This window comes from Balaenoptera borealis (assembly GCF_965194805.1).
Source record: "Balaenoptera borealis genome assembly, chromosome: 17".
NCBI classification, from domain to species: Eukaryota; Metazoa; Chordata; class Mammalia; order Artiodactyla; family Balaenopteridae; genus Balaenoptera; species Balaenoptera borealis.
Window position 1 is genome coordinate 70,586,418 of NC_138876.1, and position 17,766 is coordinate 70,604,183.

The following is a 17,766-nucleotide window of genomic DNA, read 5'->3' on the forward strand; positions in this document are numbered from 1 at the left end:
GAGCTTTGTGGGCCAAGAGGAAAAGTCAAGGATATTGTAGTACTTAACATAACAAGAGAAAACAGATTTACACACATTTTTTCTTAATGAAATTCAAAATAATAACAACTGAGTATAAATTTTGTAACCCTGGTCTACTAATGAGAAGAGTGGAATTCTTTTAGGGGGGTAACATTATTCTTCATTGGGCTTCAAAGTTAGTGTTCCCTATCATCAAATTGATCACAAATATTCAGCTGTAAAAACTATTCTTGAACTCATCTGCTTTATGAAAAGAAGTGATGGGCTGGCTTTGGCATGTGAGACATACTTGTTGATCCCTGTTTTAGAATATATTGTAAGTACCTTTGCAATCACCTAAGTAGTGAAGTGAGGGTTGTTTCCTACGGTCACACAGTTTTTTAGTGACAGGTTATCTCATTGACAGGTGTTATCCAAACACAGTGCTCTTTAAAATGTTATACTACCTCTGATATTCTTAACTAATGTATTATTTACTGAACCAGAATACTCTGTTTCCTAACTGTTGTATAAATGGAAATTCACTTTATGCAAAAACTGTCACTCATCTCCCTGCTTCTCATACCTCACATCTTTTTTCTACCTTACCTGGTTTTTAGCAATATCTCAGCTTCTTAATAATAGTAATGTTTTTAAATAAAAAAATACTTTTAAAAATTTTATGACGATTTGGGGCAGTTAATATATCATTTCCCCCTCATCTGTACTGTATTTTTAAAAGTGATTTAAATTATTTTTATTACATTTTTCGGTGACCTGTACAATTTTAGTAACCATAAGCAGATCTTAAATATCAGACACTGTGAACTTTTATTTAGTAGTATTTTAAATATCCCCAGATAATATTTTCACATTATCTCCCTTCTACTCCTACCACTGGTAAAATGGAAGGAGCGTTGGTCCACAGAGTACTAGACTGAAATACCAAACATCAGTGCTTAGCACAGAGTAGGTAATGAATAAATTGCGCAATGACAGAGTAATTTGGCAGGGTCACTTTATAAAGGGCTTACTATAATATCTGGTACGTGGGAGGTGCTTCATACAAGACAGTTTTTTTTTTTTAATAAATTTATTTATTTTATTTATTTATTTTTGGCTGCATTGGGTCTTCGTTGCTGCGCGCGGGCTTTCTCTAGTTGCGGCGAGCGGGGGCTACTCTTCATTGCAGTGCGCGGGTTTCTCATTGCGGTGGCTTCTCTTGTTGCGGAGCACAGGCTCTAAGCGCGTGGGCTTCAGTAGTTGTGGCTCGCGGGCTCTAGAGCGCAGGCTCAGTAGTTGTGGCGCACGGGCTTAGCCACTCCGCAGCATGCGGGATCTTCCCAGACCAGAGCTCGAATCCATGTCCCCTGCATTGGCAGGTGGATTCTTAACCACTGCACCACCAGGGAACCCCCAAGATAGCTTTTAATAATTATTAACTTATGGGCTAGAAGTTGTTTATAATACTAAATTTAACTCATTTTGCTGAATATTCATAGATACACCTATGTAATAGAGTTGTTTAAAAAACCAGGATCTGGGAGTTAGATTACCTAGTTTTGACACCTAGTGAAACCAAATTAGTCACACACCCAAGCCATGCAGCCCTTGAGCAAGTCTGTGCCTCAATTTCCTAATCTTTAAAATGGAAATATGATAGTACAAACCTCATAGGGTTGTTATAAGGTTTAAACATGTTAGTACACGTAAAACGTAATAGTGCTTGGCACATAGTAAGTTCCCAACAACTGTTGGCTGCAGTGGTAGTAATTATTAATGTTATATTTGAATGCTTTTCTCACAAATTTCAAACAGGTTTAATCAATTAACCAGATTCCCCAGTTTATCATTAAATTTAAGGTTCTTCTATTACAGGTAGAATTTATCTAATTTACCTCATCTCTTATGGATATAAAAAGCAAAAGGGAAAATTTCCTATTAAATTGAGCGTGTGTATTTTGCAGTGCCTTGTATAGTCCTAAGTAGAAAAATTGGTTAAATATCAACACATATATACATGATCAAGAAATTATAGTCCTGGCCTGATAATCTCCTTGAGATAACCCCAAAGGGGGTACATTGAGTTTTTCTCCTAACCCACCATGTGCCTTGTATGTTGTCACTTGAACGCAGCATATACGTATTATTCCGTTCTTAATCCTAGTGCTTCTGGTTAATGTAAAGAGCTACTTGACCCCCACCCCCCGAAAAACTACTTGGAGAAAAGGAAATGCTTTGGGGATTAGTCATCTGTAATTCTACCCTATCCTTGTGGTTGTTAATGTATATTCTTCATATAGTTTTATAGAATTATTTGTGTAAATTAATACATTTGGCTGCAACAGAGTTCTGGTGCCTAATTTTCTTTTGAAAGTGCATTCTTCCCAACTTCTTGTAGAATTTATAAAATAATTTATAAAACCTGTAATCACATCGAATTAGTTAATGATCTTTCCCTTGTCAAGTTTTCTAATGTATGCTTCTTTTTTCCCTCCCCAGAGGAAATAAAAGCGGAAACTGAAAAGCAGAGGTTTGTGGGGTTTCTTTCCTTAATTTGCAGACTTGTCAGTCTTGGCCAAAATAATAATACAATCATGTGTATTTTAGTGTGGCAAATTTTCTGCATGTGATCTTCATAAAATCAATTTTTTAAAAAATGATTTTTGAGAAATATTGAATATAATGGTAAGCATACTTATAAAAAAGTCTCATAAATAAGCAAATAAGGGTATTTCTGAAATACTGTGAGATATGCTTTTAAAGTCTTTGCTTAAAGACTTTCATATTTAGAAAGATTACTAAAAATTTAATCTAAATACTTTATTTAAATTAATTAATTAGTTAAAAATTTTTTTCTTGCATTTAATTATAGCTCTGGCCACTAGCTTATGACCTATAGCAAATCACTTAACTTCTCTGGGCTTTGGTTTCCTCATGAAATATGGGAAAATAAAAATTGGTTTAGCAAAGTGCTTTGCTTTTTAGAACTGAAATTAAAGTGAGTGTATCATCAATATGATGAATGTGATATTTTAATCAGACTCTTCTTTTTTCACTTAGTCCTCCTCATGGAGAAGCAAAAGCTGGATCAAGCACTCTTCCACCAGTGAAATCAAAGACAAATTTTATCGAAGCAGACAAGTACTTCCTGCCCTTTGAATTGGCATGCCAGTCCAAGTGTCCCCGCATAGTTAGTACATCTCTAGATTGTTTACAGGTATGTATGAAATGGCACTATCCAAAAACCGTCTAATTTGAGTGTGTTTCTAAGTAGTACTCACAATTGATGATTCATACATTTTCCATGAAAGCCTTGATTATTCTTTTTTGTGGTAAGAAACCAAATGGTTGCTTATATTCAAGAGAAACAATAGTTGCAAAAAGATGTTTCCAGTTTAAGGATAGCAGAAATCATTAGTTAGCTTAGTGAGACACAAAATCTTTACTAAGGTTATCGATAATGGAAGTGTTGTAACCTGCTGCTGATTTTACATACTTCATTATTTGCAGTGATTTTACTGGATGCTTGCTGTTTTGTGTAAAGCAGTAGGTTAATATTAACAGTTTAGTATTTATATTTACTGTGAAACTTTAGCTCTGACCTTCATTTATGTCAGAAAAATTCCTTTCTGTCTTCCTGTTTTACTTCCACACACAGACACACACACACATAAGGATAAGTTCATTTGATTTGTGACCTTGTTTTCTCTGAAAAATTAATATCTAAGGCCTTCCTTCCAGGGTTATAATGGTAATGATGAATGACCAAATCTGTGATTTATTGCATCCAGTGTCTGGAAATGATTTTCTGCATATTCACAGATCTAATTTGGAAAAAGATTTTGGGTCATTTGAACGTGTTAAGATAGCTTTCACAAAAGCAGTATCAGTAATGTTTGTACAGAAAGACGTAAGCTGTTAGAACTCACCAGAGACAAGTTCTAAGGCCTGCCTTTCTCAAAGTATTGCCTGGTGGTTTTGCTATGGTTATTTTTCTGTTTTTGTGATTATTACAAGTGTAAATAATTTCACATGTTTATAGCTAATAAAGCTTTCTTTAGGAAAAGTTGGTACAGCCTTGGCTTTGATTATACCTTAATATTTTTGTGTAAAAAGTTTAACATATGTTCAGTTGTATATCGTAATTTTAATGTATACTTAATTAGTATATATATATATTTGTTAGCTTAATTAGGATCTTTATTTTCTTCCTCTATTTCAGAAACTTATTGCTTATGGGCACTTGACTGGCAATGCTCCAGATAGTACAACACCAGGCAAAAAATTAATTGATAGAATTATTGAAACAATTTGTGGCTGTTTCCAAGGTCCTCAAACAGATGAAGGAGTTCAATTACAAATAATAAAGGTAATTAATTATAAAAATGAACTTGTTATTCATAATCTACATTTTTTAAAATCAGAAGCCTTTTACCTTGAAAATATTTGGAAAAGTCATTTTATATGCTTTCCAGCTATAATAGAGGTCATTTGGGTGCTTTTTAGACTCCATATCAGGGGATTTTATTGTTGAATGCCAGGAGTTCACTAGGAGAAGATTCATTACCAAATCTCTTATTTTGAAGGCCCCAGTTTAGGCCCCCAGAGTCTTCCAGAGCTTTCCAGTTTCTAACATGGTTCTATCTTTTGAGCTTTAGGGTCCCATGTCAAGGTCCTGTGACCCTTCTACTTTCTTCTACTACTGTCAGACCACTTGTAGTCTAGTCCCACGTGCACCAGCTTTTCTGCTTGAGCCCCAGCTTTCCTGCTTCCCTTGCACCTGTCAATCTGCTGAACCTGCTCAGCTAAATCCTGTCCTGGGTTTGTGCTGTGATACACCTGGATCATTAAATTCCTTTAAAGAAAAATCACTCAGTTGTGTTTTCAGTCTACTATACGTATTGAATTTTTAATGTTACTGCTAATAGTAGTGGTGGTATGTTTGTTAGTAAAAATTTTCTTGTACTATTAGTACTTTTGAAATTGTTTACATGTATGAAGTGTCCTTTATGTGTGTCTGTCACCCCTTCTGAGCCTTTCAGTCTCATAGCTGCATTTACTTCATAAGTCATAAAATGTCTTTATTCTAATAAAGCTATTCAGTTTGGCCTGTTGTTTGCAGTTTCATGTCAGTTGTGGTTTGTTTAGTATGTGCTCAATGCTGACCCTGCATAGCATTGTGCAACATAGAAAGACAAAAGATATGAGTCCTTGCTTTTGAGAAATTGAGTAACCTAATGTGTGACAGTTCACATAAATTATAGCTGTTCACTTTATTGGAGGATTCACCTTAGAATTATTTTAAATGCTTTATTTTAAAACATTTGTAAGCATCTTCAACAATAATAACAACAGCACATTGAGTTCAGTCTATAAGTTAGATCTCAGAAAAATTTGAAAGTGAATAGGACACAATATGTATCCTTCCCAAGTTGACGTCTAGTTCAACAGATACATCATATGAAGCATATCTGTGCTACACTATGACAGAGTATTAACGCTGTGCATTTTAGTAGACCAAAATAATATTCTATTAAAATGAAACTCGGATTGAAGTAAATCAGTTGAATGGTTTTTTAGCATTTTGGGTTTGGGAGGATTATATGGAAACTACAACCAGGATGGGGAAAACATAAAATATTTTAGCAATTGATGATATATTTAAGGCAGGTAGAAAATCTGTATACATTACCTTAAAGTGGTAATGGTGTCTGCAATTTTTAATTCTAATACAAAAATACCAATGTATTTTTGTGCTGAAACTCTGGATGCAAAAAAAATTGCTTTAACTGTATTTTTTTTTAAAGGCTTTACTTACTGCAGTAACATCTCAACACATAGAAATTCACGAAGGAACTGTACTGCAAGCTGTGAGAACATGTTACAATATCTATCTAGCAAGCAAAAATCTCATCAATCAGACAACAGCCAAAGCTACTCTTACTCAGATGCTAAATGTTATCTTTGCACGCATGGAAAACCAAGCAGTAAGTATTAAAAAATGAAAGAGATTGTATAGAACACCACAGGCATCAACTATAGAAAAGATTTTACAGAAAATATAGTGAAATCTTTTGTGCCTGTGAGGAAAATGTCTTTCATTTACAGTTTTACGTACTGGAGATCTGTGGTATTGTTTTTGTTTTGAGGCTTCCTGACTTACTTGACTTTGGATAAAATACATTTTTAATTGTTCACAAATAGAATTTGAAAGATATCGATTGCCATCATCCTCATGGAAGTGTTTATGAATTGATATTTTTATTGCTCTCAAGCTTAGTAGATGAGTGTAATGTAAATATCAAGTTACCTAATTTGATCTATTCTGGTATAAAATTATTTATTCATTGAGCCTTTAAAAAATAAAATAAATTTCTATAGTGATGAAATATATTTGGGGAGGAGGGTAAGAGACCAGCAGCTAGAGAATCTTTTTTTTTTTTTAATTATCTAGGTCTTCATAATTAAAAACCAACTTCTAACTTTTTATCTGGAACTGATTTTAAACTTACAGAAAAGTTGCAAAAATATTTACAGAGAGATCCTCTTTACTCTGCTTTCTTAATGCAACATCTTACATAACCATGTTACAATGTTCAGAAGCAGAAATTAACACTGGTATAGTACTATTAAGTAAAGTAACCCTGACTACTTAGTTAAGGTGGTATCTTCCAGGTTCCTCCACTGAAAAGTTATTCTTTTACATTTAATAAATATCTCAGGAGAGATACTTTCAGACTATGCAAATATCCTGTTGTTTTCCTCATATTCCCCCACACCCAATTTGAGTATCCATTGGTGGATCTTACCGGCAGCAGTTATTACTGCTGTGTTTCCCTGGTGGTGATTTTCTGTTTCTCTCTCTTTCTATATCTATTAACCAAAATTATTCTCCTTTCCTATTTATTTATTCAGTTTTTTATTTATATCAATCTGTATTCATGGGTGTTTATTTTATTCTATGTTTTATAATCCAGTTCTGTCGTTATTTATTCTGTTGCCCCAGTTATTCCAGCTTTGGCCTTCTGTCCTTTTGACAATAGCTCCCATCCTTTTTTGAGTACCTCTTCACTTTCTGGAATCTCAAGATGTTCCCTGCTCATTTTGAATTTTCTCTACTTCTCCCCCTGGAGTAGTAGACACATAAACAGGGAGCCCTGGCTCCTTCAGTTGGAGAATGGTAATTGGATACCAAGATCTGAGTGCCAGGTGTGTTCACTGCAGCTGAGATGTTACTGCTTCTAGGCCCTCCCAGCAGACTGCACTAGGAAATACATATGTGTCCAGCCACCCCACCTCCCCCACCCCGTGTGTGGCTACCCATCCGTATGTCTTAAAAACTGTGTGTTCACACTGATGCTTCTGATTCCAGGCCAGTACCACAGGGTTCATTTCAGCCTTCTCCCTTTACTTATTTGTAACTTTCTCTAAACAGTGAGAAATAAGGCTTTCATTTTTTATGATACATTATTTGTTCAGGCCTATTACACACATATAGTAGTTTTAGAATTGCTTACTTATACCACTGTGAGAAGCAAATTTACTAGGTACGTTATAACATTTATATTTATTGGGTTTTGTTTTTTTCTTTGTCTTTAGCCTTATAGTATCCATTCAAAATATTATTTTCCAAAGATACTTAGGTTAGTTCTTTTCTTCTCCATACTCTTCAGCGGCATAATTTTATTACTTTATAATACAGTTAAGTTCGTTTGTTACTGCCTGTTTTCCATTTCAGTACTCCTCACATTCTGGTTTAATTGCTTGCTTATTTTTTTAGTCTGTTAAACACTACTATGAATTAAGAGTTAGTGGTAGTGTATATATGGACATATATACACTACCAAATGTAAAATAGATAGCTAGTGGGAAGCAACCGCATAGCACAGGGAGATCAGCTCGGTGCTTTGTGGCCAGCTAGAGGGGTGGGATAGGGAGGGTGGGAGGGAGACGCAAGAGGGAAGAAATATGGGGATATATGTATATGTATAACTGATTCACTTTGTTATAAAGCAGAAACTAACACAACATTGTAAAGCAATTATACTCCAATAAAGATGTTTAAAAAAAAAAAAAAGGAAGTGATCACCCAGACCATCCCTGGCACAGTGTGGGAGGGGACTCTACAAAGAAGTGAAAATCAAGAGGTAGAGATCATTGGTGGCCATCTTAAAAAGGCTGGCTACCACATGTACTCTGGATACTCTTTCATACTCTTTTCACTTAGCACTATGTCCTGGAAAGCATTCCATATCAGCCCTTAAATCTTCCTCATTCTTTTTTATAGATGCAGAGTACTCGAGCCTGTACTATAGTCTATTCAGTCACTCTCCTATGTATTGACATTGGATTATTGCTAATATTTTGCAACCACATATAATAGTTTTGCTGCTTTTTTTTTGAAGAAGTGAATGAAATTTTATCACTTTTTAATAGAAGAAATATAAGTTTTATTGGTTTGACTTGTTCAGCAAATTTTACTACATTCCCTGTATGTTCTTGGCACTGTTCTAGTTCTCAGTTGTACAGTGCTGGGCAAAATACCAGCACTGTATCACCACTACTTTCAAAATTCTTACAGACATAGACGGGAAAGATGGATCTTAAATAATCACACAAATAAATATATAACTGAGTTATGATAAAGGCTGTGAACATGTTTCGTGTCATGAGGCATATTAGTTCTGTGCTATGGATAATTAGAAAAGTCAGGGGAGAGAGAAAATTAAAAAGGCGAAGCAGAATAATTTTCCACATTTGCTAAACTATTCTAAGCTAGAAGTCTAATTCATTCATATATACTGCTGATAACTTTTCCTCTCCTTCCCAAATAAAATTCACTATAAAGTGTTCAGTTCTAAAATTATGTCAAAGGAGAAGATGCTAATTTCTTTCTCTGTAACAGTGGTTTTCAGCTGGAGGTGGTTTTGCCCCCCAAGCCACATTTGAGACACTTTTGTCATGACTGGGGTGAGTCATGACCTGTAATGGGTTTCTACCCATTAGAGATAGGGATTGGGATGTTGTTAAACTCCCTGCAGCACCCCGGACAACCTCCACCTCCCTCAGCCTGTGCGCGCACACACACACGCGCGCGCGCGCGCGCACACACACACACACACACACACACACACACACACACACACACACACACACACACACACACACACACACACACACACACACACACGATTATCTGTTCCAAAGGTCGATAGTACTGATGTTGAGAAACCCTACTCTAGAAAGTATGAAAGTGTATAGAAAATGTTTAAAGTTAATTTCTTCTTTTTTCCCAAGGATCTTTCTAGAGTTTATACAACTCTGGAATAAGTAGAAAAAACTAGAATTCAACATTATGCCTGTCTGTAATTCCAAAGCATGTGCTTGCCCTACTAAACCATGGTACGGATTAGCTGAAGTTAGGCTGAGGGCGAGATTAGATTGCAAGTCAAAGGTTCCTCACTGTTAATTTGGAAATGGACTTTCTCATGAATGGCCTAAAGCTTTGAGAAGTCTCTTCTGATTCCAACTGTGTGCAACTAGTCATGCCCATCAGTTTCCTTATCTGTAAAATAAGGGACTTAGATCATACAGATTATAAGTCTTTTCGTACCTTTTGGGCATTAAAATCTTTTAATTCAAATTTGTTTTATAAATTCATATAATTCTGGTATTTCCGCATAACCTAGAATATTACTAGGAATATGAAATGTTCATATTTGACACTGTAAAATATTTATCTTTGTGGAAATTAATTCTGTGAGAATGATTCCTGTTAGGTCATGAGGATCAAAAGAGATGTGTCTAAAAGCAATAAAGTGCTAAAAAATGAAACCCTGTGATCTTGATTGTTACTGTTTTTAGCATCTTGTAAGTGAGCCAGTTTTACACGTGGTATTATGTACATAATAATTTAGGTCTCCTAAAATAAAACTGGAACATTTATAAAGTTTTTTCATTCTTATTAAATGAGTGATTGGGCAGAGGCATTTAAGTACTCATTGCAATTTTATTTATTAAATGTAACTATTAATTTTTTCATTAGAAGACATTTGGTAAGGTGACATAAGAACATGCTACAGAAAGGTACACACTGAAAAGTTCCCTCCCACTCGTTTCCAATTCGGTCATTTCCTAACTTCTGCCCCCAAAGGTAACCATTATTACTAGTTTCTTGTGTAAATGTCTAGACTTTGTTTCTGTATATATAAGTAAAAATGAATGTGTGTGTATTTTATTTCCCTGTCCACTTTTTTCCTCCCTTAGTGAAGCTTTTATTTGATCTTAGGTAAATCTACTGTTACATTGGCAACAGTCCAGTTATCATCCTAAGGTTATTAAAAATTAATTTTTTTTTCATTTTGTTTTGTTTCAGTAGTACATTTACATCATTCAAACACCAAAAATATTGACAAGAGGATATAGTGAAAGACTTCCATCTCTGTTCTTGTTTGCCAGATTCCACCCCCCCTAAGAAGTAACCACTGTTTTCTGTTGTTGTGTGTTTTTAGTATGTTTTAGTTTTTTATTTCTGATGGACTACGATTCCTGAGCCTGGAGACAAGGTGGCAGCTCCTATGAAGGATTTATAGTTGAGTGTAACATTACCCCTCCAAATTTTAAAGAACTTATTTTGCTAATACAGGAAATTACTTTCTTTCTTTCCAGTTGCAGGAAGCCAAACAAATGGAAAAAGAAAGGCATCGACAGCATCATCATCTGTTGCAGTCTCCAGTAAGCCATCATGAGCCTGAATCACCTCAACTTAGATATTTGCCGCCTCAGACTGTTGATTATATATCCCAGGAGCATGAAGGGGACCTTGATCCCCATTCACATGATGTGGATAAAAGCCTTCAGGATGATACAGAACCTGAAAATGGATCTGATACTTCCAGTGCAGAAAATGAACAGACCGAAGCTGATCAGGCAGCTGCAGCCGAAAGTAATCTTTCTGAGAAGGGGTGGCAGGGGTTGGGAGGTGTGTGTTGGGGGAAGAATGTAGGAGGGCATTTTTGGTAAAGAAACGTGGAAAGGGTGATATGACTTAATGGGTATCAGGCACGTTGTGGTAATTGTGGACTTTGTCCATCCTAGGTGATAAAGTTTTCTTAAAATTAGTTCATAGCAAACAGGAGACCTATTTATTTAGTAAAGTTTTCTGGAATGTGACTGAAAATTTTAGGAAATCATTATAAGTTCACAAATTACTATTGTCAAAAAAAAAGGACTGAAATTAAATATGAAAAGATATCTTTTGAATAACCACCTAGCATACAAAAATATTTTATTTATTTTTATATCCTGATGTGTAATAATAGATAAGATTTAGATATTTTCTGACGGTGTTTTTTTCTAAGTAAATTTATTTATAAGAAAAAGGTTACAAGATTACAAAAATTAAATTGCATTTATTTATTTTACAAATGTGTTTCTCTAAAAATAATCACGTGCAGTCATTTTTTTCCCCAAACGTTATTCTCAGCTTTAACTGTTCTATTAAACTGCCAGGAAACGACTTTCTTCCCTTTGTTCCTCCTTAGCTTGGTGTCAAAAAATGATGGAAATTCTGTTGCCTTTCCAGTGTGGTTTTATAGAACTAAGATGGTTAGGGCTTAGTTACAATTCATCTGAATTCTGTGTTTTTACTTTACTTTGAGGAAAGACTTCTATAGTATATTTTCAGCTCTTGATTTTTTTTTTTTAACCACATCTTTTCCATAACATAACAGTGGTATGAACATCAGCAGTGTCATGAATAGGTGCCTTTTTACTCTTTTTAAGAGAACTTTATTTAGCATTTACTTTAAAAGGGACAGTTTTGATAAACCAAGCATTTCTAGTACTCAAGTTAATAATGAATCCATACTGCCTATATGATTTACATTTTTCTAGCCGGCCCTTGCTAAAATTTCCCCTACTTTCACTGTAAGTTTATAAAGGAGCTGTTCAAAGAGCTAATCTATATCATAAGGCTGGAACTGTTTTTATTCCTCCATTTCTTCATCCATGCGTTCAGCAAATATTGATTTAGCATACGGTGTCCCAGGCACTGTGCTAGGACTTGGGGTTAAAAAAGCTGATGAAGATGTAGCCATTGCTCTTAGGGTGCTCATGGTCTGCCTGGAAGGTCAGGCATGTATAAATGAGGTGTAATGTGATAAATATCCTGCAAGTGGCATGCATAAGATAGTTCTGCTGAGCAGAGTTGGGAAGTACTTTTGTAGAGAAAGTGATGCTTTAGCTGAATCTTGTTTGGATAAGGGTAGGAATTGCCTAGCTAGAAAATTTAGGGAGTTTTCTAACAGAAGAAACAACGTAGGCCGAGACCCCAAGGGGTGGAAGCATCTACTGTGTAGTAGGTACCACTGTAAGTACCTTTTAGGATACAGCACTATAAATAAGGCATAATTCCTGTGGCATAGTTGTGATTATTTTTAAAGGTGTTTTTCTCCCGACAGCTGATATGAATGAAAATTTTGCCTGTGAGCCGTTGGTTGAGAGTGCATGGTCTGGAATTATATTTGAGCTGTTGGTTGAGAGTGCATGGTCTGGAATTATATTATCTGCTTTGAATCACACCTCTGTCACTTACTGGCTGTGTGACTTTGGGCATAAAAGTTAACTTCTATAATCATTTCGCATGTGTAATAAGTATTATTCACGGCTACTCTAATCTATTTCTATCAGATAATTTATAAGAGAATTGACTCTTGATTTGCTAATCATTTTGTGCACATTTTAGTGACTGTATATTTAGTTATGTTGAAACTGTTAATTTTTAGACTCTTGGTAACTTTAGCCAACTAGAGTGCAGAAATACAAAATTTAAGAAAGATGGAAAGACTGTTATGTCAAGACATTTATATGTTTTTACTCCACAGAAGAATCTAAATGCTGTTGTATTTGAATTTTTTATAAAATAGTTACTGATTTGACATGCTTGTTTATCACATTTCTCCTGTGACATTCAGTATTTTGTAGAATGCAGCAAACAGTAGATTAGGGAGGACAGACTTCTGGAAGTCAGAGTTTTAAGTAGTGGTCCTTTATAGTAGTGTGAGTTGTGGGGGGGGGGGGTGTAGACAGTACCACCATAAGCTCACATGCAGTCTGAGGCCATTTGCTGTAGGGCAGTGGCTCCCAGAACAGGGACCCAGATCCCAAAGCATCATAAAGTGCTAATTGAGCCTTCCCGAGATATTTTCAGCATTTCAGAAAATCCCGGGGAAACCGTATTTTTATGTGCAATAGTTGCTACAGACTAACTGGGAATATCAAGTTTTATTAGTTTCTTGTGTGTTCAGAAGTTCTGATTGGTAGTTATATCTGGTTTTGATTAATGTTAAATTGGGAGATGAATTCTTTTTTACTTACTAAATTTAGTTTTACATTGGATATGTGGAGTGTGTTGGGGAAAAAATAGTGAGGAAGAGCTCAGATAGCCCTGTCTCTGGTTCTTCAAGGACCTCATTATATTAGAGCACAATGACGAGCTTGTTATTACTGGTGAGCCTAATTAATCAAAACAAGCTTTAATTACGTTTAGTATTATTTGATAAGTGTGAGACATGTTAGAAATGTTTCATTCAGAATACTTTTAAAAGTTTTGGTTCTTAAATGAATAATCTAGAAAACTCATTTAAGTTGAATAGTCATTTAATAGCTTGTCAAACGAATCATTGTTGAAATTGACTTGAAATGATAAAATATTTTAAAATATGGTTTGGTTAAAAGTTTTGAAGATTTAACATGTAATTGCTTCTAGTTTCATATATCTGTTTTTTTTCTTTTATTCTTAATTTCTTAGATTTTTTTCATTATACATGTTTAGTAAAAGTTTCCAAAAAACTAAAATACTGTTTTCTTGAATTTTTCTTTTCTAAAGCATTATCTAAAAATGATGTATTATGTGATGGAGGAAACCATGACTGTGAGGAAAAGCCACGAGACATCGTGCAGAGCATTGTAGAAGAAATGGTGAACGTCATCGTTGGAGGTAGAGTATTTGACTTGAAATTAGTTTATTCTGTCTTATGTTATTTCATGTGACTGTGGGGACTGTTTTATAATGTGCAAAACAAAAAAGGCAAAAATTGTGTGTAGAAAAAACATTTAAATCTCTTTGATTATAGATGAGTACTTCCTTTTTCTCTAGTTTCAGTTATAATCTGTTTATAAAAACCCACTGTTCCCCACCCCATTAAAAAAAAGGTTGATTACCATTTCATTTTTTGTTTTTATGTTTGCTGGGAGAAGGGCAAGTGTATATTTTCCATCCTCCTAAATGTGTTAAACTTTATAAACTAGAAAATGTTTAAATTGATTTGGTTTTTAGTATTTTGTATCTTTGGAAAAACCGTGATTTCTTATACCTTTATTATCATGACCCAAGTCATAGCTGATAACAGGGGCAGGTCCTAGCATATGGATTGTACTATGAAAATTTTTTAAAGTTTGTTAGGAGTTTCACTCACACTTCTTGTGAACAATATTATTATAGATAGGATTAGATTTGAGACCAATCCACTGAAGCTTATTTAATTCATGGTATCTTGCACAGGACTAAGCATAGTACCTTGCTACATGTACTTCTAGAAATATGATTAAATGTACAGTGTGGCTCTTGAATGAGAATAGTACTATTTCAGCCATGCCTGATTTCCATTTATAACGTCATTTCTAAGAATATATTTCCTTCTTTCGTACAACACTAGAAGCAAGTATTCATCTGATTGCATTCTTAATTTTTCATTCATCTTTTCATTCAACGAATACTTATGAGGCACATACAATTGTATGGCACTGTAAGGAGACACAAAAGTTTATCTGAAATAGACCATGCTCTGGAGGAAACGGGTTCTGGAGTATAGGAATGTAAGATAAGTGCCATTAGAAAGAAATAGCTAAAATCCCATTAAAATTCAAAAAAAAGAATGGGTATTTCTAGCTAAAATTATCCAGGAGGGCTTCATGTAGGAGGTGACACTTGAACTTAGACTGTACAGATATTCACGCAGGTATAGGGAGTGGTGTTTGATGTATGGGAAACTGTTAGCTAAAGTCTAGAGAGAATGATTTGGGAATTGGCAGGTGGTGATTTGGCTGAAGTGTAGAGTATGTGGTGTCATATGGTAGAAAATAAGTTTGAAGAAGTAGTTTGGAGCCAACCAATGGATGGTTATAAATTCCAGCTTTAGGATTTTGGACTTCGTTCTAAGAGAGAATAAATTACCATTGAAGATTTTAGAACTAAGAAATGAAGTAATCAGAATAATGTTTTAAGAAGCTAAGTAGGGAAATATGAAGTCCAGTAAAAGACCAGTGCAGTAATCTAAACCTAAATAGGACAGTAACAGTGGAAATAGAGAGGAAGAAGTGAATGAGAAGTGAGATAATGGAAGTTGAATCAAGAAGAGTTTGCAGCTGATTGAAATCTAGGTGAAAGAGAGAATAAAAACTGTGTCAAAAGTCCCCAAGATTACCTCAAGATTTGGTGATTCACTAGAAGGACTCATCATATAGTTACACTCACCACTGTGATGTGGTGAGTCAAGGTACAAGGCAAAATCATCAAAGGGAAAAGGCATATGGGGCAAAGTCTGGAGGAAATCAGGTGCACACTTCCAGGATTCCTCTCCCAGTGAAGTTACATGGAAAACTCTTAATTCCTCAAGCATTGAATTGTGAAGTGTTGTCTACCAGGGCAGCTCCTTAGAGACTGAGTGCCCAAAGTTTTTTTGGGGAGCCGGTCGTATAGGCACTCTCTATCTGCATATACCAGAATTCCAGATTCCCAGAGGGAAAGCTGGTGTTCCAGCATAAGCCACATTATTTGTACAAACTTTTGAGGCACAGTGAGCCACTTTTATTAGTTCTGGGAAGAGTGAGAATCCTCCCAAAGTGGTAAGTTCCAAGGTTCCAGCCAAGAGCCAACCTTGCAAGCAGGCCTTTTAAGGATAGGCAGTCTCAGGCATGCTATGTTAGCTCTTTTCTGCACAGGCAGTCTCCCAGTTTTTGAGCCTAAATGGGTAAGTGGGTGGTAGTACTATTGGTAGAATTATTGGAGTAGATGTTGGCGTGGGAAAAAAGGTACTAATTTTTATTTTGACATTGCATTTGACCTTCAGGTGTGCCATTCATGTGGAAATGTTTATGAAATATATAATGGAAATATAGAACTCTGGCCTAAGAGATATCAAGGCAGGTGTTATAGGTGGGAGTCATTCTGTTAAAATTAGTACTTGAAGTAGATTACCAAATGGGAAAGTGTAGAGGCTAAAGAAGAGAGCATGGTCTTGGGGAATATGAATTTTTCAAAAAACCATAAACTTATAATAAGGGAAGAAAGAAAGTATTAGGTACCCCCACATTCTCTTAAAATTTTATAATGTATATTAGGGGTTGGAAAATAATGTTCCATGAACCAAATTTGGCCCCCTACCTATTTTTGTAAATAAAGTTTTATTGGAACACAGCCATGCTTATTTGTTTATGTATTGCTTATAGTGGCTGCCTTTGCACTACAAAAGTAAAGTTGAGTAGTGGCAACAAAGATAATATGGCCAGCAAAGCCTAAAATGTCTACTGTCTGGTCCTTTGCCAGTCTCTAATACATATGAATACAGAGTGTGAAGTGAAAGTTCTTTCATTTTTCTGCTTTTTACTTAGAAAACTTTCAAACCTAGAGAATAGTTCAAGGAACAGTACAGTGAAAACTGTAGGTTCTTTTCTAGATCACTAATTATTAACAGTTTTGCTACATTTGTTTTACTTGTCTTCAAGTAGACCTGTGTGTGTGTTTTGTCTTTGCTGAACCATTTGAAAGTTGGCTATATACAACATGACGCTTTACCCCTAAAATAACTCAGCATATATCCTCTAAGAATAAGGGCATTCTCATACATAACCACAATTCCATTTTCACACCTAAGAAAAATAACACTCTTTTAGGAATATCTAATATAAATACACTTTAAAGTGTTCCTAGTTGTCCCCAAATGTGTTTCTTATATCCTTTTTTTTTCCTTTTTTTAGTCCAAGACCCATTCTAGGTACACTTGCTGCATTTGATTATGTCTCTTTGGTCTCATTAGTTGAGAACAAGTCCTCTTGCCTTTTTTTTCCATCTTTCATAACATTTACTTTTATTTTTAAGAGTATAATAGTGTCTTGTAGAATGTTGCACAGTTTGAATTGATCTGATGGTTTCCTTATTTTGATTTAGAGTAAACATATTTGGCAAAAATACTGCATGGGTAATGTTGGTATTTCTTATTACATCATATAAATTGGTGCATAATTAAGTTACCCCCTGTTGGTGATAATGTTTGATCACCTGGTTAAAGATGACCACCAGCTCTCTTCATTGTAAGGGAATATTTTCCCCTTTATAATTAATAAGTAATCTGTGAGTGATACTTTGAGATCATATCAAGATCCATTCACTTACTGGTTATAAAATCCCTTGATGATCCTTAGATATTACATGGATTGCAATATAGTGATTTCATAATTCTAATATTAATTAACATTTTTATATGTAGAAGAGCACCTCCCTTTATTCAGTGTGTTATAATCCTTTACCGTCATCATTTTTTGTTCCGGATCTGGCCAGTGGGAGTCCCTTCAGGCCAGCCCCTGTGTCCTTTTGATGTGATTGCATTAGTCTTTGAGCATTTCCTTGTTTTCTGGAACAGTAAGATGTTCTAGGTTCACCTTCAGCTTTCCCTTGTCCCAGCCCTGGAATCAACAAGTTCTTTA

General features: G+C 35.1%; 1 protein-coding gene across 5 annotated transcripts in view; it reads left to right on the plus strand.

Annotated features, from left to right (window-relative positions):
• The window catches only part of ARFGEF1 (ARF guanine nucleotide exchange factor 1), a 142,701-nt gene that overhangs the window by 55,020 nt on the left and 69,915 nt on the right, over positions 1-17,766 (plus strand). For all 5 annotated transcript variants that reach the window (XR_014236374.1, XM_082363365.1, XM_082363366.1 and 2 more), the window contains exons 2-7: positions 2,503-2,533; positions 3,064-3,220; positions 4,226-4,372; positions 5,811-5,990; positions 10,672-10,948; positions 13,892-14,002. Coding sequence is in view for 4 of the 5 variants with exons in the window: in XM_082363365.1 (XP_082219491.1) it covers positions 2,503-2,533; positions 3,064-3,220; positions 4,226-4,372; positions 5,811-5,990; positions 10,672-10,948; positions 13,892-14,002 (903 nt within the window). In the remaining variant the exon portion in view is untranslated. The remainder of the gene's footprint in view (positions 1-2,502; positions 2,534-3,063; positions 3,221-4,225; positions 4,373-5,810; positions 5,991-10,671; positions 10,949-13,891; positions 14,003-17,766) is intronic.